At 46.5% G+C, this 26,145-nt stretch overlaps 1 protein-coding gene across 1 annotated transcript in view; it reads left to right on the top strand.

Moving 5' to 3' along the window:
• The window catches only part of Plg (plasminogen), a 48,848-nt gene that overhangs the window by 9,185 nt on the left and 13,518 nt on the right, over positions 1-26,145 (top strand). The window contains exons 4-13 of the mRNA XM_051164242.1: positions 3,324-3,438; positions 5,089-5,228; positions 7,129-7,249; positions 8,756-8,874; positions 11,636-11,798; positions 12,694-12,839; positions 13,660-13,819; positions 17,937-18,121; positions 18,832-18,980; positions 20,010-20,103. Coding sequence (XP_051020199.1) covers positions 3,324-3,438; positions 5,089-5,228; positions 7,129-7,249; positions 8,756-8,874; positions 11,636-11,798; positions 12,694-12,839; positions 13,660-13,819; positions 17,937-18,121; positions 18,832-18,980; positions 20,010-20,103 — 1,392 coding nt within the window. The remainder of the gene's footprint in view (positions 1-3,323; positions 3,439-5,088; positions 5,229-7,128; positions 7,250-8,755; positions 8,875-11,635; positions 11,799-12,693; positions 12,840-13,659; positions 13,820-17,936; positions 18,122-18,831; positions 18,981-20,009; positions 20,104-26,145) is intronic.

Genomic DNA, 26,145 nt, shown 5'->3' with positions numbered 1-26,145 from the left:
AAGTTTGAAGGCTGGGTTTGCTTGTTTTCAGTGGATCAAAAGGTCATATACACCATGGTGGGTACAAACAAGCAAGAGAGGAAAAAAATCAAAGGTCGGTCAGTGTTTGGTCCTAGTTTCTCTGTTGTGAATCTGGACTGGACCTCTAAAAAGTAGGTCTTCCTAGCTTAAACCCACTTCTGGTATACTTAGAATAAAATCTAGCCTGTAATCTTATTACTCTTTTTGTTTTGTTTTGTTTTTCGAGACAAGGTTTCTCTGTGTAGCCTTGGCTGTCCTGGACTCACTTTGTAGACCAGGGTGGCCTGGAACTCACAGAGATTCGCCTGCCTCTGTTTCCCAAGTGCTGGAATTAAAGGTGTGCATCACCACCGCCTGGCCTGTAATCTTATTACTTGGGAGGCTGAGGCAGAAGAATGGAAATTTGAGGCCAGCCTGAGATACAAGGCAATAATTTGTCTAGAAAAAAAAAAACAATTATGTAATTTTACATATTTATAGGGTACATTGTAATAATTTAAGTCATGCATGTGTATGTTCTAATTCAAATATTCACAGTTGCATCTCCTCAAACATACATAATTTCTATATGTTGGGAAACTTATTTTTCTCTTCTAGCTCTTTTTTAAAAATATAAGAAACTGTTATAAAGTCTTCAAGAGTTTCCCTTGACCCTGGGGCCTCCCTTTCTCAACATTCTCCAAGTGCATACCTTTGACATGTGGGGGTACCCCTTCTGTTATGACACATCCTGAGGAAGCTCTACTGAGGCCTTTGTTTACAGTGTCATGAAGGGCTAATTTGTTAGAAATATTTCCTGGGGGTCAATGAACTAGGCCTTAGTGGGGAATCTTTGTTTTGTTTTGTTTGTTTGTTTGTTTGTTTGAGATAGGCTTTCTCTGTGTTCTCTGTGTAGCCTTGGCCATCCTGGACTCACTTTATAGACCAGGCTGGCCTTGAACTCACAGTGCTGGGATTACAGGCATGCACCACCGTGCCCCGGAATCTTAACTGCACAAATATACTGGAAACACTACTGTGTGTGTTTACTGAAAACCTACATTGGTGTGTGATGTAGAACAGAGACCTTTTGCTTGGGGTGTGGGGCCCCACCAGGACCTCTCTGCAATGGCCTCCAGTGTGATGTGGGGCCCCATCAGGAGCTCTCTGCAATGGGCTCCAGGGTGATGTGGGGCCCCATCAGGAGCTCTCTACAATGGGCTCCAGTGTGATGTGGGGCCCCACCAGGGGCTCTCTGCAATGAGCTCCAGTGTGATGTGGGGCCCCACCAGGGGCTCTCTGCAATGAGCTCCAGTGTGATGTGGGGCCCCACCAGGGGCTCTCTGCAATGGGCTCCAGTGTGATGTGGGGCCCCACCAGGGGCTCTCTGCAATGGGCTCCAGTGTGTCATTTCCAACATCAGTCTCCTTATCTTGGCTGTCTTGGTAATACACTGATTCTGCAATGCCTGTAGATTTGCATGACTCTCCCCGTCAAGCTCGTGATGTCAGCCATATGAGTGTGTTGTCGTCCTCATTGAATCTGACAGCAATCTAAAAACAACTCAACACTTTTACATCCTTAAAAGTATTTGGCTAGGGGCTGAGGGGACGGTTTAGTCTGTAAGAGCCTGTAACGCAAGCGTAGGGACCCGAGTTCAGATCAGACCTGCAAAATGCTGGCAGTGCTATGTGCCTGTAACCCTGGTGCCAACGGGAGGCAGAGGCAGATAAGTCTCTAAGGCTCATTAACCAGCTAGTCTACCTTCAGGTTCACTGAGAGACTCTGGTAGAGGGCGACCACGACACATACACATGTGCATCCTGGATTAGCAAGTACATACAATGCATGTACAACACACAACAACAGAAACACACATAAAGACATGTTCAACTGGCTGGTCATGGTGGCACTGGACTTTAATCTCACCACTCAGGAGGCAAAGGCAGTCAGATCTCTGTGCATTTGAGGCCAGCCTGGTCTAGAGAAATGGTGCCAGGCTATCCAGTGTTACATAGTGAAACCCTGTCACACACACACACACAAAAAATAGACAAAAAGCTATTCAACTGAATTTAAAAAAATGAAATGTGAGCACTATTTTTTTCACATCTAGGTCTCAGCTTTGACTGTAATTAAGTATCCCCAAGTGGGATAATTGAACATCACATACAAATGACAGCCAGGGCTCTTACAACTACTTGGCTAGAAGTGAGTGCACACTGGGGTCCTCCCACTTAGGGGGATGACCTGTCACATGAACCACAGTAGTTATCTGAATGTGTTTGAAAGACAGGATGGAGCCCATGGAGCAGCTGGTGCTTGGTTAAGTGGAGGCTGGTTGGGAGAGATCATTGTAAACATTTTTGTTGCCCTGTTTGATACTTTGTGTATTGAGAACTGTATAACACACACACACACACACACACACACACACACACACACACACACACACACACACACAGACTGGTTGGGTTTGGGCTTCTGAACACTTGCTCTCTTCCCTGTCTGAAAATCCTCTTTCTCTCTCCATAGTTCTGTCTCATCACTGTGTCTCTGACATGTGATGCTGTGATGTTTGCTATTTCAAACTGTTTCTCTTAATTTCCTTTTGCCATCATCCAGACTTGAGTAAGATTTAGGCTCCAGGAGAGTGGGCCTGGGTCTGTTTTGTGTTCTGTGCTCCAGCCCTGGCATGGATTAGGCACAGACGGCCCAGGGAAATAGCTTTTGAATAGATAGGTCTGTTCTGTTTTCATTCTGATAACGCTCTAACCAGAATCAACTTAGGGAAGCCAAGGCACTTCATTATTTGGGTTCACAATTAATTCTAGGTCACAGTCCATCACTGAGGGGAGGTCAAGGCTGGTCATATCACACCCACAGTCAAGAGCAGAGATGTAACATGTACAATTCTGCTTGCCTGCTGCTTATGCTCAGCCAGCTCTCTCCACTCTCTAAGAGTTCAGGGACAAGCCCATGATACGGTGCTAGTCACCTTCAGGTAGGTCTCTTCAACCTCATTTAACCCAATTAAGACATCCCCCCACAGGCCACTCTGATCTAGACAATTCCTCAATCAATACCTTCCCCAAAAGATTCTAGGTGTGTCAAGGCGACAGTCCAGACAACGGCACGGGTCACATCAAACAGCATTTGCAGCAGCCCTTCGTAGGGCCTGCCTCTCAGAGAGCAGGAAGACGTGGCTTGGTTAGAGGTCTTGGTCGTGGTGGGACCGTGTGTGGGGCACACCTTCTTCCAGAGGTTGGTTGTTTGGACCTTGAGTCACTGTGTGTTTCTTTTCTTTCTTTTTTTTTTTTCAGTGTATCTGTCAGAGTGTAAGACTGGCAATGGGAGAAGGTACAGAGGGACAATGTCCAAGACAAAAAGCGGTGTTACCTGTCAAAAGTGGAGTGCCACGTCCCCCCACAGACCCAAGTAAGCCCTGCTCTTTCATGTTGACGTTCGTGGATGTATTGAGAACAATTCCATTTTTTTCCTTTCCAAAAAAATAAGCCTGAATATGAGCATGAGCAGACAGAGAACCCTTTAATATGGACTCAGAACGGCTGAACTGTTTACAACCCAAAAGCAGAAAATGGTTGCTTTCTATTCCTCTTGTTATGTAATATCCCAGAGGTCTTAAAACATAGGAGGCATGTTAAAAGAACTACACAACTGAATTTGAGGCTGTCCTAGTTTTCATTCTGTTGCTGTGATTAAAAACATTGTGCAAAAAGTAGCTCATGGGGAAAGGGTCTTTATTTTAGATGACAAGTGCAGATTATCGCCCACCATTGTGGGGAAAGTCAGAGTGGTAATGGCTTGATGTTGCTGGTCACATCACATCCACAGTCAAGAAAAGAGAAGTAAATGCATGCATGCTGCCTGATGCTCAGCTCCCTTTCTCCATGTATACCATCCAGGATCTGTTGCCTAGGGAATGGTGCCACCCACAGTGGGCTGGATCTTCCCACAGCAATTAATGTAATAAGACAATACCCTCATAGGCGCACACACGGTTTATCTAGAGTTTTTTTTCTAATTGAGATTCTTTTCTCGGGTGAGTCTAATCCATGCCAAGTTGACAACTAAACCAACTATAACAGAGACCAAGTATCAGAAAATGATGCCTGTTTCGAGATAGGTGCATTTCAGTCAAATATCAAGTTAGAGCTTGCATGACATGCCCACCTCAACACCATAGCCCCATGGGGATATAAAATGTGAGAAATGAATAGAAAGTTTTCAGCTTGCTTATTGTTTTAGGGTCATTCTGTTTGTTCCCTCATCCCCACCCCTCCAACTTTCCCCCAACCCCCTGCCCCACCCCCACCCCTGGGATAGCCTTAGATGTCATTAAATTCTCTGTGATGACTCCAGGGGCCCAGAGCCACAGACCAAGCTCATTTATAAGGCAGCTGGGCTTCTAATCAGGTAGATAGATGTTCCTCTAAACAGGTACATGGAGGGACCAGAAATCAAGCTTGAATGTGGGTTCACCCACCCAGGCTGAATTTTAAAGAGTATTCTATGAGATTACACAATGACCTGCACAAGCTTCACCTGCCCTTGCTGGTCAGTCAAGCCTAGGACCATCTGATTTTGCTTATTTCATCACAGTTTTCCCATCAGGAACATGGGGTAATGACCCCTTTTTAGTAGATTTTTTTTTTCAATTAAGGGCAAGTGTAGGTTTCAGCAGAATGCTAGGGGCAGAGTTCACACAGACAAAAGAGCAGTGGCTGCTGTGGATGTACAGGGAGGAGGGCAGCTGGAGAGAGCCGGGAGCTTGGGATGGGCCAAGGATTCCACAGGCTTTCAAGGCTTTGGTATTCTATTGCCTGCCATTACACTTGCTTTGGCTAGAGCAAAGACTTAGCTGCCCATAGAGCAAAGATGGTAAGACGAGCCGTTTGACCCAAGCTTTGCGTCCATAGAGAAATAAAGACATGACAACCGGCAGCTAAAGCATATAGCATCTCCTCTCTCTCTCTCTCTCTCTCTCTCTCTCTCTCTCTCTCTCTCTCTCTCTCTCATGCGGCGTTCTCTAGGATTCAGTTGCCACATTCCTTTTCCCTCCTGCAGCTATTCCCCTAACACCCACCCCTCTGAGGGACTGGAGGAGAATTACTGCAGGAACCCAGACAATGATGATAAAGGGCCCTGGTGCTACACGATGGACCCAGACAAGAGATATGACTACTGCGACATCCCTGAATGCGAAGGTAGGGGTGGCCCCAGACAACACCCTGGCGCGTGCTGCACAGCCAGCTCCAACCCAAATGTCATTCAAAAACTGATTCAGAGCTGGGCAGTGGTGGTGCACACCTTTAATCCCAGCACACAGGAGGCAGAGGCAGGTGGATCACTGTGAGTTCGAGGCCAGCCTGGTCTATAAAGCGAGTCCAGGACAGCTAAGGCTACACAGAGAAGCCCTGTCTCAGAAAAACAAAAACACAAAACAAAACACCTGATTCAGTGAAAGAGGAGGCATTTAGTCCTGATACAACTTGATGTGCCAGGGAGAGTTGGTACCCTGGGTGGGGGGGAAAGGAAGTATGGGGGAAGTGGGTGGGAGGGTGTGACTGGGAGGAGAGGAGGGAGTGGGGTTGTAATTGGGATGTAAAATGAACAAATAAATCAATTAATGGAGAGAAACAAAATAAAATGGAGTAATGGACTTGCCTCTTGTGAAGGAGTCACGGTCTGACCCAAACTATCTTTATTTAAAATGCTATTTCAACATGTGCACATATATAGCCAGATCCAAAACATGGATATAAATTTCTCTGGTTAAAATCCCTGACAGTATAAAGCTCCAAACACAGTTGCAATTAAATAGCTAAATTAAAACCACAAAAACCAATGAAATTCAAGCACACAAGAGGAACGACTCCACGTGGGTGAGTCTGTTGTTATCTGAAGTGAAGCAACACCCGCTTGTGTGTCAGCAGGCCTTTTTCCGATGGGCCTATCAGTTTCACAGGCAACGTCAAGGGTCACTGCTAAAAGCATTAAAACACCAGACTGGAAAAATGTCTTCATTTCCTTTTTCTAGGTGTGTTTATTAGAGCAAGAAGAAAGAGCTAGAAGAACTGGGGTTTATGAGGCAATATGGGTGTGTCTCAGGTGCCAACTCTTCTCACCTCTACCTATATGAACGGAAGAGCTCTTAGTTTTGGATATACATGGCCAGAGGTCACTTGGCCTTTATACCCATGAACACATGCCTTTTGTAGTTGTTGTTGTTGTTTTCTGAGACAGGATTTCTCTGTGTAGCCTTGGCTGTTCAGGATTTGCTTTGTAGACCAGGCTGGCCTCAAACTCAGAGAGATCTGCCTGCCTCTGCCTCCCTGAGTGCTGGGAGTAAAGGCGTGCACCATCACGTCCAATGAGCACATGCTTTTTTATATCAACTTCACAGCTGTATTTTTTAAATGGCACTATAAAATTTTCAGTTGTATGTTATTCATGCTCAACACAGGACTTGAACAATTCCAAGCCAAAGTCTTAGTTTTTAAATAAATTAGAGAGAAAGAAAGAAAGAAAGAAAGAAAATCAAACTCACCACCCCACCCCTGCACTAGTCATGTTTATCAGCAATACCAAACAGAGGCTTGGCTGCCTGAGGTCAAGTGGCATCCTCCAGTAGGTCACTGGGGACCAATAAAGAAATCCAGAAGAAAAATCCCAAGGAGGTTCCCATATATTTGTCAGTCATTAAGTGATCAGAATTAAGCTCACTGAATTTTAAAAGATGATTCTAGAAATGGTCCTGTCCACTATATAAAAATTAAAATGGAGAACAAGCAGGCCTCAAAGAATATGTGCCTTTACCATGTATGCCTCCAAGCGAGAGGGTGTATATTGCATGTAACCAATCCAAATAGTGTAAATATATAAATAGGTGGCACTGACCCAAAATAGCCTAAATTAACCATTCTCAGGAAGAGAATGGGACCCTGAGGGCACCAGAACTTTCCAAGTCTCTATTGCAAAGTGGTTATTGGGTGTCAAGTATGGACGGGGGGCCGGAAGCTCTGGAGACCTCTCCAGTCTGTGCGCCACTGTGCCTCATCTCAGCTTCTCTCTCTCTCCCTCTCCCCCTCTCCTCACACTACACAGAGGAATGTATGCACTGCAATGGAGAACATTATGAAGGGAAAATCTCCAAGACTGTGTCCGGACTTGACTGCCAGGCCTGGGACTCGCAGAGCCCACACGCTCACGGCTACCTCCCTTCCAAGTAAGGCCTCCCAGCCAAGACTGGGGCTCTTGAGACATGCCCTGCTCTTTAGATGTTTCTGCTTGCTTCAAGAATTGAAGGCTGGGCAGCTTCGGTTCTCAAGGCCGGCATCTTCCCCCTAGGTTGCATATGACATGTATGTTCTTGCTACTATTCATCGCATGACCCAGGGGTGTCATGGGTGCTTGCTAGAAATGCAGCATCTAGGCCCTATAAGTAGAATATGGGTTATAACCCCAGCCAATCTGTATTTCTGTTGAAATCGAGAAAGACACTAAGCTTGTGCACTCCCGCTTTACTCCCTCCCTTTATCTTCTTACATCGATTATAGTCTACACTGTCTGACTGTTAATCTGTTACATTGGTTATAGTCTACACTGTTTGACTGTTAATCTGTTACATTGGTTATAGTCTAGACTGTCTGACTGTTACTGTTACATTGGTTATAGTCTAGACTGTCTGACTGTTAATCTGTTACATTGGTTATAGTCTAGACTGTCTGACTGTTAATCTGTTACATTGGTTATAGTCTAGACTGTCTGACTGTTACTGTTACATTGGTTATAGTCTAGACTGTCTGACTGTTAATCTGTTACATTGGTTATAGTCTAGACTGTCTGACTGTTAATCTGTTACATTGGTTATAGTCTAGACTGTCTGACTGTTACTGTTACATTAGTTATAGTCTAGACTGTCTGACTGTTAATCTGTTACATTGGTTATAGTCTAGACTGTCTGACTGTTAATCTGTGGGTGAACAGCAAGCATCTTGCAGATCCCTGACACTTATTGTGTATTTACACTGGGTCATTCACAGCTTCTACCAAGTTCTCAAAGGTGACGACGAGTTTAAGAACAGGACCAGGGGCTCCCTGTTCTAGAAAGCATTGATGGTTTTCAGAGCAAGCACTTGTGAGGAGTCAAGCTTGCACTTTTCACAGTTAAACGTCCCCCTGCAGATGCCAACGCTCTTCTTTCTCCTTCTGTAAGGATGTTGACTATTTCTTTCAGTGTTTCTTGGCCATTCCTCTGTTAAGAGTTCTCTATTTAGAGCTATACCCCATTTCCTAATTGGATGATTTCATTTGTTGAAATCTAGTTGCTTGGCTTCTTTCTTTATCTTGGATATTGGCCCTCTGTTGGATGTGGAGTTGGTGAAAATTTTTTTCCATTTTGCAGGCTGCCATTTTGTCCTATTGATGGTGTCCTTTGCTTTACAGAAGTTTTTTCCAGTGTCCCTGGGAGGCTTTCCCTTTTCTGAGGAGAAGCAGAGTGGGATTGGATCTGGTCAAGAAAGGATGTGGGAGGGAAAGATGGGGAAGGAGAGGGGAAACTGGTCGGGATACAATATATGAGAGAAGAATAAAATAAAAAAAAAATAGAAAAGTAAAAAGAAAAAGTACTTGTTGAAGTATATGATTTTTTTATTCCTAAATTATTGGCATGTTATCATAGCAAATAAAACATGAAAGAAAACAGAGGGGGAAATCCTTCTTGTTCACCCAGATTTCCAAGCAAAAACCTGAAGGTGAATTACTGCCGCAACCCTGATGGGGAGCTTCGCCCCTGGTGCTTCACCACGGACCCCAACAAACGCTGGGAATACTGTGACATCCCCCGCTGCAGTAAGTTCAGCTTGTACCCAAGACTCTGGGAGCTCCCGCCTACCCACAGGCCTACAGATGTTCTTGTCACCTTTCATCAAACTTATTAGCTATTTAGGTAGCTGATAAGGGATATCCATTTGTTGATTTTTTTTTCCCACTCAGAGGTTTCTACCTTTTGTGAATATTATCAGATTTAAGGAGAGACTCCAGCTCTGGGAGCCCTGACAGACTGGACTCTATGCCCACTTATTTGTCCATTAAAGATGCAGGAGTGATGAAAGGCAGAGAGATATGTAAGCAGAAAAAGATGTAACCAGTGTGGCCACATTGACAAGCAAAGAGAAAGGGGCTCAGTGATGCCAAGCTCATCTTTAAGGACAGGAGCTCTGGGACTTTCTAGAAAGGGGGAAACCAAAGAAGGGCTTGGGATTCACACAGCTGAAGGAGCAGAAGGTCTTGGTTATCAGTGGGTTGTTGGTTACCATATAGTTATTGTATCAGATCTGCTTCTGTTGGAAGCTGTCATCACCACCATCACCACCACCACCATCACCACTTGAGGGGAGTGGTCTGGTTCCCAGGAGATGAATGTCCTCCTATGACGTAGCCTCTCCATCATGAGTCTGTCCTCACTTGGGGATAATCTGTCCTGAGGATTCAGTGTTTCTTGGGAGTGGTTTCACTCTTTTGTCATAATCCAGAGGCCGAGGAGACAGTTCAGTAGGCTAAGTGCTTGCCCCACAAGCCTGATGATCTGTGCTCAATCTCTAGAACCCACATTAAACAAAACCAACAGAGCACGGTGGTGGCAGTTTATGATCCTAGCAATAGGGAGGTGGCAGCAGGTGGAAGCAAGTGGATGACTGAGTCTTGCTGCTCAGCTTGGTAACTTCCAAGTTAGTGACACTGTCTTAAAAAGAAAAAAGTAAAAAAAAAAAATGTCTAGGGAGTGACAGTTGGGGTTGTCCTCAGGCCACCATATGCACCCACATGAACATGCATGTGCACACACACGCACGCGCTCGAGCACACAAACACACGTACACACAGCTGTTTACCCATCACTCCAGTCATCTCTCAAATTCAAGGTGACTGCAGAACTGAGTGACCCAGGAAGAAAGAGTTAAAGAGGCAAAAACTAAGACAAAAGGACCACAGGAGCTGGTTGGGTCAGCGCCCTTCTTCAGAAGCATGCTCAGATGCAGGTTTGTGGGCGGTCGCTCTGCCACTCCAGTCTTCCCTGAGCTGAAGGGAGCCTGGCAGTCTAAATGTTTCATGAACTTCATTACCAGACAGTTTTTTTTTCTTCAAATTGTTGTGCTGTCAACACAGATGTCTGTAGGCACCCAGCTGTTTCAGCTGTCTAACTTGGGGGTACTCAAGTGAGTAAGTAGAGCTCATAAAAGTGACATGCAGGGAAAGCTAGTTCACACTGTTCCTTCTTTGATAACTGGAATTGAGAGTCTCAAAGGGTAGACAGCCATGAGAGAACGTTAGAAAAGACACACAGGGACAGCCTCCCTCCTTTGCTCTGACATCGTTGTGAAGTGGGGATTCCTCAAGCAGGCATCTTTCAGTTTCTCCTTGTGGGCCTCCCATCCCCCAGCAACAATGTCTTAATTTCTGGTTGCATACTTCTTTTTTTAGATGTATTTATTTATTATCTATACAGTGTTTTGCCCACATGTACACTTGCACACCAAAAGAGGGCACCAGATCTCATTACAGATGGTTGCAAGGCACCATGTGGTTGTTGGGAATTGAACTCAGGACCTTTAGAAGAGGAGCCAGTGCTCTTAGCCTCTGAGCCATCTCTCCAGCCCATGAATACTTCTTCTTCTTCTTCTTCTTCTTCTTCTTCTTCTTCTTCTTCTTCTTCTTCTTCTTCTTCTCCTCCTCCTCCTCCTCCTCCTCCTCCTCCTCCCCCTCTCCCTCCTCCTCCTCCTCCTCCTCCTCCTCTTCTTCTTCTTCTTCTTCTTCTTCTTCTTCTTCTTCTTCTTCTTCTTCTTCTTCTTCTTCTTCTTCTTCTTCAGATTGATTTATTTATTATGTACACCAGAAGAGGGCACCAGATTTCATTGTAGATGATTGTGAGCCACCATGTGGTTGCTGGGAATTGAACTCAGGACCTTTGGAAGAACAAGTAGTGCTTTAACCTCTGAGCCATCTCTCCAGCTTCATTCTTTTTCTTAAAGATATTTGGCTAATGCTTTTTTCCCCCTGTATTTTTATTTTATTGGTTATCGAGAGATAGGTGGTTACATAGCCAGCCGTAACTGCAGATTAATCTATTTCTCTTAGGGGTTAACTATTTGCCTTCTGTATTTTGAAGCTCTGTTCGTGGGTGCACACGTATCTAAGACATTTACCTTTTCCCATGGGCTCTTTCTCAGTTGTGTGTCTTTATGGGAGATGGGTACTTGCCAGTTGTGTTTACCTAGTGAATTGCTTATTCTTCACAAAAGGGCCTGGATCACTGGCATATCTCAGGACTTGAGGTAGAAGAAGACTTACACTGACTCTTTCCATGCTTGATGGAGTGACACAAAAGACTAGAGACAGAAGCATCAGGCCCCAGGGTCCAGTTCTAGAGACGTTCCTGGTGAAATGGCTGTGTGGATAGTCCACCAAACTGAAACTACTAAACTGTTTCCAAGCATAAAATCCCGAGGGAGTAAGAGAGGGCATAGCAGAGCACGTTGCCTTCATCCTTCTAGAACGTCTGTCATTGCACTCTCAATGGAGAACCATTCATGATCAAATCTTTTCCCTTTTCAAGCAACACCCCCACCCCAACCTGGTCCAACCTACCAATGTCTGAAGGGAAGAGGTGAAAACTACCGAGGGACTATGTCTGTCACTGTGTCTGGGAAAACCTGTCAGCGCTGGAGTGAGCAAACCCCTCAAAAGCACAACAGGACGCCAGAAAACTTCCCCTGCAAGTATGTGTGCCTGTCCTCTTTCACACCCTGATGCTGAGGGCTTGTGAGCCTGCTGAAGCCCGATCGGGGCCACAGGCAAGGAAAGAGACAGCAGCAATGTTTGTCTTGTTACCGTCTTTCTCAAAGTGTGCCCCACCAACACCATCAGGAGTTTACTAGAAATGCTAATTCATGTGCTCTACCCTAGAGTTAGTAAGTTTGAGGCTCTGAGAGCAGTGTGGGAAATTCTCATTGCTCCAGCATATAGCACAGTGCCCAACACACAACTAAAGACCTATTTCATCCCATCACATGAAGTCAAGGAACGTATTTTAGCCACCAATTCTTTTTTTTCCTTAATATATTTTATCAACTTATTCATATTACATCTCAATTGTTATCCCATCCCTTGTATCCTCCCATTCCTCCTTCCTCCCCTTGCATATGCTCATAGGCTATCAAGTCTCTTCTTGGTAGCCTGCTATCCTTCCTCTGAGTGCCACCAGGTCTCCCCATCCAGGGGACGTGGTCAAATATGGGGCACCAGAGTTCGTGTGAAAGTCAGACCCCAATCTCCACTCAACTGTGGAGAGTGTCCTATCCTTTGGCTAGATCTGGGTAGGGGTTTGAAGTTTATTGCACGTATTGTCCTTTGCTGGTGCCATAGTTTGAGCAGGACCCCTGGGCCCAGATCTGCCCATCATAATGTTCTTCTAGCCACCAATTCTTCTGTGCCAGATTTCTTGATATGCTGTGTGAAGTCCAAGCTCAATTTGAGCTTCCTTCTGGTACCTGTCAGTCATTCAGCTTGTGCAACTCCAGAGGACTAGATGTGTACAGCACTCACTCTAACAAGCATGCGCACACCTTGCTTATTTAAACTCTCTGAAGAGCAAAACTCATACTTCCTTCCTAGAAACTTGGAAGAAAACTACTGTCGGAACCCTGATGGAGAAACCGCTCCCTGGTGCTACACCACAGACAGCCAGCTGAGGTGGGAGTATTGTGAGATTCCGTCCTGTGATGCCTCTGCGTCGTCGTCAGACCTTTCAGATTCCTCAGGTATGAATGGGAACACCAGAGCTCACCGAGCCATTGCTCTGTTCTTGTTGGCCTCTGATGGCTTCTTCACAGCGCATCAGAACGTGGTTGGTTCAGAACGTGGTTGGTTCAGAACGTGGTTGGTACCTTTGCTTCACTCTGTCCTGTCATCTGCTGATCAGTCCTTTGCAGGCATTCTCTACCTCTGATGCTGCAGCGTTTGCTCCTTGAATTTCTGTGTTGTTATTATTTTTCTACCTCTGGTTAAATTCTCCCTTTATTCATGTTTATTGGCCATCTTCACCAGAAGATGCATTCACAACTAACCCAGACTATTTCACAATGCCAACCTGATAGTGTCCAACTGGGGTCATCGCTGAGACTCAGTGGCCTTTCCTTGTGTCCTAGATACAGGAACACCTCTGCCCCATCCCCAGAAGCTCAAGGCTTTGTTGTCCTATGAGCAAAGAGAGGGTCTAAGGAAGTATCCGAGTGTCAGGTCTGGCCCTGTCCTTCCTGTTACCCTCATCAAAGAGCACCCTGCCCTCTTGTTCTCATGAACATATGGTAGTAATTCATAAAAATAACTTGTGTACAATGACATTTTCAGTTATCAACACTCTGACCATGTTTGCTCATCTTCCAAGGGTTTTTTTCAATATGTTCTACAACACTATAAACGGTATGTGCGTGTGCATGTGTGTGTGTGTGTGTGTGTACATGTGCACACACTCAAAGTGGAGATTTCTACAGACTGCTTTATTGCATGGATAATATGTTAGTGTCCAGGTCTGTCCACTCCAGATCTTATTTGTCTCAATTTCTTCTGCTTTGATTTCAGTTCTACCAGAGCAGACGCCTGTGGTCCAGGAATGCTACCAGGGCAATGGGCAGAGCTATCGGGGTACCTCGTCCACCACCATCACAGGGAAGAAGTGCCAGTCCTGGACATCCATGACTCCACACCGGCATGTGAAGACCCCAGAGAACTTCCCCGATGCGTATGTCTTTGATTTTAACACGAGGATCAACAGCTGACTTAGGTTTCCATTGAGTGTCCCCGAGCTTTAGGCTAACTCCTTTGGACCAAATTTCTCTGAGATCAGCACATGGGGCAGAATGTGACAGGAACTTTGGTTTTTTGAGAAAAGGGCCCAAGAGAAGAGAAGCCATCGACTAGCTCCCTTTCCTGGGCGATTTTGTGGAAGCATGGGGTGATGTGTGAAGGTGATCAGGTCCCATTGGTGGCAACCTTGTGGGAACAAGTCATCATAAAGCTTAGAGCCCGTACCATCATGTGACCCCCCACTAAAGATCACGCCGCTCTCAGCACTGGGCCATGCCATTCCACTGTAAAAAACTGGAGTTTTGTGTTTGCCTTTGTGTTTGGCTCACAGGCTAATATTTCTAGTGGCATCTGCATCTCTGTTTCTTTCAGTAACCTCACCTGGAAAGCCTTACTGGCCCGGAGCACAGTGCTGTCAAGGGGTATGGGTTGCCAGATGGCAAATTGTTTGTAGCCAGAGCAGTAAGAAAATGGAAGGAAGCAATAGGGTTAGGAAGAGAGGAGAGAGAGGAAGGAGAAAGACAGGAAGGAAGGGAGGGAGGGAAGAAAGGAGGAAGAAGAAAGGATGGGAGGGAAGGAAAGAAGAGAGAGTGGGAGAGGTAGAAGTAAGGGACAGCTGGATGGATAGAGGGAAGGAGGAAGGAAAGAGGGAAAAAGAAAAATAGGAAGCAAGGGAGGGAAGGAAGGAGGAAAAGAAGGAATGAAGGAAGGAGGAACAGAGGGAAGGAAGGAAGAAGCAAGTTAGAAAGGAAAGAAAGAAAGGAAAGAAGGAAAGAAGGGACAGGGATAAGAGGGAGAGTGGAAAGGAAGAAGGAATAGAGGGAGGGCCAGAAGGAGGGAGGGCCAGAGAGAAGGGAGGGCCAGAGAGAAGGGAGGGCCAGAAGGAGGGAGGGCCAGAAAGAGGGAAGAAAAGAATGAAAGACAGAAGGCAGGAAAGGCCTCAAGTTCTGGATGAGGCACAAGCATCCTTGTTTGCAGGGCACATGACTAACGGACACAGACAGTCCTAAGGACTGAGTGAATTTGCATGTTCAAAGAGCAGCAGGCATACATGAGGTCAACAGACAAGCCATCGTATGTCTATACTAGCTATACATAATCGAACAACAACACTATAGGCATTGCCAGCAATAGTATAAAAACTGCAAAGTGTTTAGTAAAAATTTTAAAATAGCATACCTGAGAGCTGCATACTGTATGGCTCCATTGTTAAGGAGAAAATAGAAAGCTAAATAACGACAGATCGTGTATATCGTATATTGGATTCAAAAGCCTAGTAGTCTATTTTGGGGGCAAGTGACAACACTTATAGGCAGACACCTCAGAGTCATCAAGATGAGGTTTAAAAGATCAGTGCTGGAGGCTGAGACTGAGGGCCACAGACAGCGACTGAGACCATCAAGTGCCTTGGCATCAGCAGGAAGGGGCACAGACAAAGGAAATAGGGACAGTCCAGAAACAAACCCTGGTTTGTGTGAGCAAACAGCTTTCCAGTGCAGGTGACAAAGCAGCTCAGTGAATAAAGGGCATCTTTTTTCCAGAATAGTCAAGAAACAACAGATGCTGTGTATAACAGCCCCCAACCCCTACCAAACCAAACCCCAAACCCAGCAAACTCAAAGTGTGCGTTCTTGACTCATACTTCCTATATCAAACTAGATTTGTCATAGCTTTTAGACCTCAGTGTAAAAGCTATAATTAAAGCTGAAATGTGAAACTTCTTGGGGGTGGAGAGGGCAAGGAAAGGATTTTCATAACCCGGGGAAAGGCAAATCTTCTAAGCAAAGTCATTTTAAAAAATAATGTTTATTTTTATAAAATGAGAACATCACAAAAGTCATCACTGAGAAGACCGATACACAGAGACTGGGCGAAAAACTACTCTCAATCCAAATACGTGACAAATGCATCACATACAGTTGTATAAGCGTCCCTCCCATGCACAAAGGCAACACACATTGTAAAAATGGATAACAGACACAAATAGGTATTTCTCAGGGAAAGATGTCCAAAATGGCCAATGGTCTGCGACACGCTGAGAAGGTGTAGCATGTTAGGCCATCAAAGAAGTCAGTATAACCACAGGGAGAGCCACCAGGAACAGGGAGAGCCGCCAGGCACAGGGGGAGCCACCAGCACAGAGTGACATGGCTACTGGTGAAATGACAGGAATAAGGGGAACAGGCCATAGAGAAGGGTGCATGGTCAACATACTGCTCGCTAACTGTTAACACTGCAATTGCTTTGGAAATCGGTCTATGGTGTCTCATAAGGCTAAGTAGACATGCTTTTCCTGACAAACCTGCAATTCCATTCCTGAGTGTTTCCCTCGTAACACAGAATCACTATTCCTCAAAGAGATCTTGAAGAATTGGCATAGTGGGGCTGATGTGGTGGCTCAGTGAGCAAAGGAGCTGTCTACACAAACACGGAAGCCCACGTTAGCTCTCTGGACCCCAAGTCAAGGCAGAAGGGTACATCTGATTCCACAAAGTTGTTGTCTCCCCTAGCACTCATGATGTGGCCTCGGCCTGGAACTCACAGACATCCACCTCTTTCTGTCCCCTGAGTGCTGGAATTAAGGGAATGAGCTACCATACCTAGCTAAATGAAAAATTTAAAGGAAGACTATTCATAAATTCATTTATATATGAAGAATATTCATTTATTTATGTCAGCATAAGGCTATAAACATTAATGATCATTAATGGAAAAGTATGAATTAATACAATAAGAGGAGCTCAAACATTTTATATTAATAAAAGAATATAAAAGCGCACATTCTGGCTGGGCATGGTGACACATGCCTGTAATCCCAGCACTCGGGAGGCAGAGGCAGGCAGATCGCTGTGAGAGGTCAACCTGGTCTACAAACAACATTTCAGATTCAAAACACAATACCAGAACGAAAGTACATCTCAACAAAAACAAAGCAGGCATCCACTGGCATATCTAGTACCTTGGGATCGCATTGACTGGCTCCCTCCAGCTGCGGGCACAGGCTTGAGAGAAAGCCACTTGCCTGCAGTGTCTCCAGATGATATAGGTCAAGATTTGACCTCAAGAATGAGGATTCTGGGAGCTCAGGACACTGTTGTTAGGTGGGAGATGAAGGACAGGAGGTTTGCATCCTCCAGCGTTCCCCAGCATCTTCACCCAATGTGGTTTTTTTACTCAAGTTTTTGACATCCCCTACCCCTGCCCCCAACTCTTCAGGCCCTTCAGAGGCCCCAGAAGACTGTGCCATCCTCCTATCTCTTCTGACTTCTTTAACTCATACCCTATTGTCTGAATCTGGCTTCAGCAGGCAGAGGATGGATCTGGGACAGAAGCTTCCTGCTTATGACTGCATCCCACAGAAAGGCACCCTGCCTGAGGACTCATTTTCCAGACCAACTTCTGTGAATCTTTCAAATGCAAACCAACTCTTACCATATTTACAGCGATGTAAACTTCATAATTTCCACGGACCATACATGTTTGTATTTTAACCACATTAAGAACAGACAAGGATGAACAGGGCGTGGTGGCGCACACCTATAATCCCAGCACTAAGGGAGGCAGAGGCAAGAGGATCTCTGTGAGTTTGAGGGCAGCCTGGTCTCTAAAGTGAGTCCGGGTCAGCCAAAGCTACACAGGGAAACCCTGCCTCAAAAAACAAACAAAACAAAACAAGGACAAGTTTAAGGAACCCTCCTCTTCATATGCTATTGTTTCCTTTGGGTAATGTGTTCAGTTTCATTTTAAATATCCCCATGTAGTGATATATAGAAAGACATCCACATATTCCTCACTGTTTTTTAAAATCTAAAATTACATTTCAAAGTTAACATTGAGGGGAAAGTGTTTGGCAGAGTGTCAAGGGAGGTTACCATGATGCTTGCTTTTACCTTTAAACAATGTCTCAGTTTTGGTTAAGAGGACCATTTGTGACTGGCATTGTTAGTATCTTCCCTGTGTCAAAGGTACTTTGCTACACTTTCGTTGTAACAATATCGAGATGGTGCTGAATCTCTCCACCGCTGCTGACCGAATGGTCTTGGCATTTACAGAGGCTTGGAGATGAATTACTGTAGAAACCCGGATGCTGACAAGGGCCCTTGGTGCTACACCACTGACCCGAGCGTCAGGTGGGAATACTGCAACCTGAAGAGGTGCTCGGAGACAGGAGGGAGTGCTGCAGAAGTGTCCCTGGCCCCCCAAGTTCCCAATGTGCCGGCTGCCACCTCTGAGCCAGGTAAGGAGCCGGTGGCCAGGTGTCTGTGGGCAGCTGTGTACACTGGGCACTGAGAGGAGGTGATGCTGACGTGGAAGCTCCCACTGTATGGAGGCACGGTGTACACTGAGGGTCTGCTGTGTGGAATGAACCTCAGCTCCGTCTTGGGGCAGGCAGGGAGGAGATTGTTGGCAGAGGGTGGGTGGGCAGTTTCCCAAGGCTCCCTGTTGCAAGGCTGGGTTTTCCTATGTCCTAGTCTGAGTACCTCTTTTAAAACATCCTACCAATGCTGGGATCTTCCAAGCCTTGATAAACATCTTTGGCCACTTAAACTAGGCAGCAATTCTTGCTTAGTGTCAGCATCCCAGTGTTTGAGGGCTGAGACACTGGTGCTGCCACAGGAGAGCAACCCAACACTAAACTACTAGAGCAGTGGTTCTCAACTTGTGGGTCACTTTCAACAGGGATCTTTTTTGTTTTTCAGTTATCCTGCATATCTGATATTTACAATTCACAACAGTAGCAAAATTACAGTTATGAACTAGCAACAAAAATAATTTTATGGTTGCGGGTGGGGAACCACCACAATGTGAGGAGCGGTATTAAAGGGTCACAGCACAGGACGAGTGAGAACCACTGCATTAGAGCAAGCCAACATTTTTACTGTATCATGCATGTTTGGACAACCCAGGGGCAAATAACCATTCTCTTGTTCTCTTTCCATCCTACAGACTGCATGTTTGGGATTGGTAAAGACTATCGGGGCAAAATTGCCATCACTGCAGCTGGCACTCCCTGCCAGGGATGGGCTGCCCAGGAGCCCCACAGGCACAGCATCTTTACCCCACAGACAAACCCACGGGCAGGTCTGGAAAATAACGTAAGCCACTTTGGTTCTGTCCTGCATTTTCCTGATCAACCTTTGAACAGATTTAGTTTGGGGGTTCACTAAACTGGCCAGGACTGATCTTTGGTATTAAAGGCAAAGGAAGGGAGGCTAAAAATTGGAGTAGGTGGGCGGGGTATGGAGGGGAACAAAGCTGAGGCCACAGCAGGCTGTTCTTTAGTTTGCCTCTATTCTGACGCTGTCTGGGAACTGCCGCTGCTGCACGGGGAGAGAGAGTCCTGCTCTATCTGGGCACTCACCAGCACTCCACAGCTCCTGGCATCTCTTGGAACAAGTACTTTTTTTTTTCCTAATGGAAGTTTTGTTATGTTGTAGTATTGACCTTTGGTGCAATGCAACCATCAGGCAGTCTTCCTCCTTCAGGGGTCAAGGTCAGGGAATTCCAATGCTTTGTTCACACTCCCACATCCTGAGCTCTCTTGGTCACTTAACTAGAGCAAAAGATGCTCTTGACACTCAGGATGCCACCGGGCTTTAGGGGCTGTGTCTGGTGCTCCTCAGAGGACAGCACAGGTTGAGGAGTCAGAAGCCATGGGGCAGAGACCACATTTGTGGGTTTTTGTTTTTATTTTTTTAAATATCACAGTAATCAGAGAAAACACTGCCCTTCTGTCCTGCCCCATGGGGGGTGCAAACATTGAAAATCAACAACAAGGCTTCATGGGACAGAGGATTACTGAAGCCAACCAATGAGTGACAAGACAGCCAGTAACGTCTCATTGTCACGGGTGGCTGGCTCTCTCGCGTCTGGCCCCAGGAGGGGCTTCCTAGCTGGAAGTTGCTTTGAGCAGAGGCAAGACCATTGGCACTCTGCAGCTGAGGTGCTTATAAAGCAACCAACTTATCAAAAAAAAAAAACAAAAACAAAAAACAAAAAATAAAACCAAGAAGGAAAGGAAGCAAAGGGGCACTTGCTCCCATCCTGTATGAAGCTCTACCTCTCTCCATCTGGTCTCTGGTCCTCCCCCGGGGAGCCTCTCTCAAGCATCCATCTCTTTTCAGTACTGCCGAAACCCAGATGGGGATGTGAATGGTCCTTGGTGCTATACGACGAACCCCAGAAAACTGTATGACTATTGTGATATTCCCCTGTGTGGTAAGTTCCTCGCTCTTTCCCCTCCTTTCCCTTTCTTCCTTTTTTTTTTTCTTTTTCTTTTTGAAAGGAAACTACTTTCCAATAAATGGGAGTGTCAGTCTTCTTCATGAGGACCTACACAAACCACCCACCCACCACAGCAGCATCTTCCACAGCAGCACCTTTCACGGCAGCATCTTTCACAGCAGCATCTTTCACAGCAGCACCTTTCACGGCAGCATCTTTCACAGCAGCATCTTCCACAGCAGCACCTTTCACAGCAGCACCTTTCACAGCAGCATCTTTCACAGCAGCATCTTTCACAGCAGCACCTTTCACAGCAGCATCTTCCACAGCAGCACCTTTCACAGCAGCACCTTTCACAGCAGCATCTTTCACAGCAGCACCTTTCACAGCAGCACCTTTCACAGCAGCACCTTTCACAGCAGCATCTTCCACAGCAGCACCTTTCACAGCAGCATCTTTCACGGCAGCATCTTTCACGGCAGCATCTTCCACAGCAGCATCTTCCACAGCAGCACCTTTCACAGCAGCATCTTCCACAGCAGCATCTTCCACAGCAGCACCTTTCACAGCAGCATCTTTCACAGCAGCATCTTTCACAGCAGCACCTTTCACAGCAGCACCTTTCACAGCAGCATCTTCCACAGCAGCATCTTCCACAGCAGCATCTTTCACAGCAGCATCTTTCACGGCAGCATCTTCCACAGCAGCATCTTCCACAGCAGCACCTTTCACAGCAGCACCTTTCACAGCAGCATCTTCCACAGCAGCACCTTTCACAGCAGCATCTTTCACAGCAGCATCTTTCGCAGCAGCACCTTCCACAGCAGCATCTTTCACAGCAGCATCTTCCACAGCAGCATCTTTCACAGCAGCATCTTTCACAGCAGCATCTTTCACAGCAGCATCTTTCACAGCAGCATCTTTCACAGCAGCACCTTTCACAGCAGCATCTTTCACAGCAGCACCTTCCACAGCAGCATCTTTCACAGCAGCATCTTTCACAGCAGCATCTTCCACAGCAGCATCTTTCACAGCAGCATCTTTCACAGCAGCATCTTTCACAGCAGCATCTTTCACAGCAGCACCTTTCACAGCAGCATCTTTCACAGCACACCTTTCACAGCAGCACCTTCCACAGCAGCACCTTTCACAGCAGCACCTTCCACAGCAGCATCTTTCGCAGCAGCATCTTTCGCAGCAGCATCTTTCACAGCAGCATCTTTCACAGCAGCATCTTCCACAGCAGCATCTTCCACAGCAGCATCTTTTACAGCAGCATCTTTCACAGCAGCATCTTTCACAGCAGCATCTTCACAGCAGCATCTTTCACAGCAGCATCTTTCACAGCAGCATCTTCACAGCAGCATCTTTCACAGCAGCATCTTCCACAGCAGCATCTTTCACAGCAGCACCTTTCACAGCAGCATCTTTCACAGCAGCATCTTCCACAGCAGCATCTTCCACAGCAGCATCTTTCACAGCAGCATCTTTCACGGCAGCATCTTCCACAGCAGCATCTTCCACAGCAGCACCTTTCACAGCAGCACCTTTCACAGCAGCATCTTCCACAGCAGCACCTTTCACAGCAGCATCTTTCACAGCAGCATCTTTCGCAGCAGCACCTTCCACAGCAGCATCTTTCACAGCAGCATCTTCCACAGCAGCATCTTTCACAGCAGCATCTTTCACAGCAGAATCTTTCACCAGCAGAATCTTTCACAGCAGCATCTTTCACAGCAGCATCTTTCACAGCAGCACCTTTCACAGCAGCATCTTTCACAGCAGCACCTTCCACAGCAGCATCTTTCACAGCAGCATCTTTCACAGCAGCATCTTCCACAGCAGCATCTTTCACAGCAGCATCTTTCACAGCAGCATCTTTCACAGCAGCATCTTTCACAGCAGCACCTTTCACAGCAGCATCTTTCACAGCACACCTTTCACAGCAGCACCTTCCACAGCACACCTTTCACAGCAGCACCTTCCACAGCAGCACCTTTCACAGCAGCACCTTCCACAGCAGCATCTTTCGCAGCAGCATCTTTCGCAGCAGCATCTTTCACAGCAGCATCTTTCACAGCAGCATCTTCCACAGCAGCATCTTCCACAGCAGCATCTTTTACAGCAGCATCTTTCACAGCAGCATCTTTCACAGCAGCATCTTCCACAGCAGCATCTTTCACAGCAGCATCTTTCACAGCAGCATCTTTCACAGCAGCATCTTTCACAGCAGCATCTTTCACAGCAGCATCTTTCACAGCAGCACCTTTCACAGCAGCATCTTTCACAGCAGCATCTTTCACAGCAGCATCTTTCACAGCAGCATCTTCCACAGCAGCATCTTCCACAGCAGCACCTTTCACAGCAGCACCTTTCACAGCAGCATCTTCCACAGCAGCATCTTTCACAGCAGCACCTTTCACAGCAGCACCTTTCACAGCAGCATCTTTCACAGCAGCATCTTTCACAGCAGCATCTTTCACAGAAGCATCTTTCACAGCAGCACCTTTCACAGCAGCATCTTTCACAGCAGCATCTTTCACAGCAGCATCTTTCACAGCAGCATCTTTCACAGCAGCACCTTTCACAGCAGCATCTTTCACAGCAGCATCTTTCACAGCAGCATCTTCACAGCAGCATCTTCCACAGCAGCATCTTTCACAAGCAGCACCTTTAACAGCAGCATCTTTCACAGCAGTATCTTTCAGCAGCAGCACCTTCCACAGCAGCATCTTCCACAGCAGCATCTTTCACAGCAGCATCTTTCACAGCAGCATCTTTCACAGCAGCATCTTTCACAGCAGCATCTTTCACAGCAGCACCTTTCACAGCAGCATCTTTCACAGCAGCACCTTTCACAGCAGCACCTTCCACAGCAGCACCTTTCACAGCAGCACCTTCCACAGCAGCATCTTTCGCAGCAGCATCTTTCACAGCAGCATCTTTCACAGCAGCATCTTCCACAGCAGCATCTTTCACAGCAGCACCTTCCACAGCAGCATCTTTCGCAGCAACATCTTTCACAGCAGCATCTTTCACAGCAGCATCTTTCACAGCAGCATCTTTCACAGCAGCATCTTTCGCAGCAGCATCTTTCACAGCAGCATCTTTCACAGCAGCATCTTTCACAGCAGCATCTTTCACAGCAGCATCTTTCACAGCATCTTTCACACAGCAGCATCTTTCACAGCAGCATCTTTCACAGCAGCATCTTTCACAGCAGCATCTTTTCACACAGCAGCATCTTTCATTTTACAGCAGCATCTTTCACAGCAGCATCTTTCACAGCAGCACTCTTTCACACAGCAGCATCTTGCACAGCAGCACCTTTCACAGCAGCACTTTCACAGCAGCATCTTTCACAGCAGCATCTTTCACAGCAGCATCTTTCACAGCAGCATCTTGCACAGCAGCACTCTTTCACAGCAGCATCTTCACAGCAGCATCTTTCACAGCAGCATCTTTCACAGCAGCACCTTTCCAACAGCAGGCATCTTTCACAGCAGCATCTTTCACAGCAGCATACCTCTCACAGCAGGCATCTTTCACAGCAGCATCTTTCACAGCAGCATCTTTCACAGCTAGCATCTTTCACAGCAGCATCTTTCACAGCAGCATCTTTCACAGCAGCATCTTTCACAGCAGCATCTTTCACAGCAGCATCTTTCACAGCAGCATCTTTCACAGCAGCATCTTTCACAGCAGCATCTTTCACAGCAGCATCTTTCACAGCAGCATCTTTCACAGCAGCATCTTTCACAGCAGCATCTTTCACAGCAGCATCTTTCACAGCAGCATCTTTCACAGCAGCACCTTTCACAGCAGCATCTTTCACAGCAGCATCTTTCACAGCAGCACCTTCCACAGCAGCATCTTTCACAGCAGCACCTTTCACAGCAGCATCTTTCACAGCAGCATCTTCCACAGCAGCATCTTCCACAGCAGCATCTTTCACAGCAGCATCTTTCACAGCAGCATCTTTCACAGCAGCATCTTTCACAGCAGCATCTTTCACAGCAGCATCTTTCACAGCAGCACCTTTCACAGCAGCATCTTTCACAGCAGCATCTTTCACAGCAGCATCTTTCACAGCAGCATCTTTCACAGCAGCACCTTTCACAGCAGCATCTTTCACAGCAGCATCTTTCACAGCAGCATCTTTCACAGCAGCATCTTTCACAGCAGCATCTTTCACAGAGCAGCATCTTTCACAGCAGCATCTTTCACAGCAGCAGCATCTTCCACAGCAGCATCTTTCACAGCAGCATCTTCCACAGCAGCACCTTTCACAGCAGCATCTTCCACAGCAGCATCTTTCACAGCAGCATCTTTCACAGCAGCACCTTTCACAGCAGCATCTTCCACAGCAGCATCTTTCACAGCAGCATCTTTCACAGCAGCATCTTTCACAGCAGCATCTTCCACAGCAGCATCTTTCACAGCAGCATCTTTCACAGCAGCATCTTTCACAGCAGCATCTTCCACAGCAGCACCTTTCACAGCAGCACCTTCCACAGCAGCACCTTTCACAGCAGCACCTTTCACAGCAGCACCTTTCACAGCAGCACCTTGAAGCTGGCTACTATTGTTCTTGCTCCCTACCAACTAAATACTGAATCCTCAAAGTGTCAAAGTGTCAAAGGGAACCAATCGACTCTGGGAGGTTTTCCATGAACTTCTCTATAGCTGGCTTGAGATGCACATAAAACAAGTTGAAAATTACTGGGACAGGCTGCGTATTAGCTACTTCATTGCTGCTATGATAAAAGTGCTGTGACCAAAAGCGACTTAAAGGCACCTATGGCTTACTGTTCCAAGGAGCTAGATGTCCACAATGGCAGAGACTGAAGTATGAGGGCAGGCACAGCTGACTGAGGGATCACCTCAACTGCACCCCAGGAAGCAGAGGGGGTACTGGAAGTGAGCTGGAGTTATAACCTCTCAAAACCTTCCCCTAGCAACATGCATCCTTCAGCAAGACTCCATATCTCAAGAATTCTATAACTAGCCTGGTATGGTGGCGCACGCCTTTAATCCTAGCACTCGAGAGACAGAGGCAGGCGAGTCTCTGTGAGTTCGAGGCCAGCTTGGTCTACAAAATGAGTCCAGGACAGCCAGGATGACACAGAGAAACCCTGTCTCAAACAACAACGACAACAACAAAGTCCATGACTTACCCGAACAACTCCACCACCTGGGGTCCAAGTGTTTACATCCATGAGCCTCAGGGGGAAGGTTTCTCATTTAAAGCACCACAGAGATTTTCCTCTTCAGTAGCAGAGAAGGGAACACACACACACACACACACACACACACACACACACACACACACACACACACACACATTGAAAGCCTACAAACTGTATTCCTAAACTTTTATGAAAAATAATGCAGATGTCTGTTAGTCTCACGTCCTCCCTGGATTTCCTGTCCACTAGCCACCTAACTTAAGAGATAGCATGTTGAGTTTCTTCTTTGGGGATTTGAGCCTCTCTTTTAGGGGGGAAGGGGTTTGGCTCTGGGAAAGGAGTGTTGACAGCAGTTCCTGACTTTCGGGGTGGCAAATCGATAGCTGCGTCTGCAAGCGAAGCTGCATCTGCTCTGTGCTCAGCAACTTTGCAGTCAGAACTTGCACAGTGAACTTAGCCTGAGTGAGGGGATGCCTGGGGCTGGAGGGGAGGGGCTTATCTTGCAAACCTCTTAGGGGCTGTGTCCCCAGTATTTTAGGGACAGTGGTTAGGAGCATGTAGGTGGCTCTTGGGCAGAGCAGAGGGTGGAGGGAGAGGGAGAGGTAACAGGTAGGCTTCTACCTGCCAGTTTTACTGTAAGGTAACATGGAGGCCACAGAGTTAGGGATGTGGGTAAGTGACCTTTTTCTCTAGTGGGAGCTTTTGTATATTTGGAAGAAACTGTCTTGGTGGCCTCTTTGTCTGAGAGCTCCTTGAGCCTGTCTCAGTGTCTCCTTTTCAATCTTCCCACTCAGTTTTATCCCTTCCCATTCCCCACCCCCACTGTCTTTACCTACCCTGCCCAGGC

The sequence above is a fragment of the Acomys russatus genome, chromosome 21 (genome assembly GCF_903995435.1).
Source record: "Acomys russatus chromosome 21, mAcoRus1.1, whole genome shotgun sequence".
Lineage (NCBI taxonomy): Eukaryota > Metazoa > Chordata > Mammalia > Rodentia > Muridae > Acomys > Acomys russatus.
The sequence above is the reverse complement of the archived record's forward strand: the minus strand, read 5'-3'. Positions and strand labels throughout refer to the sequence as shown.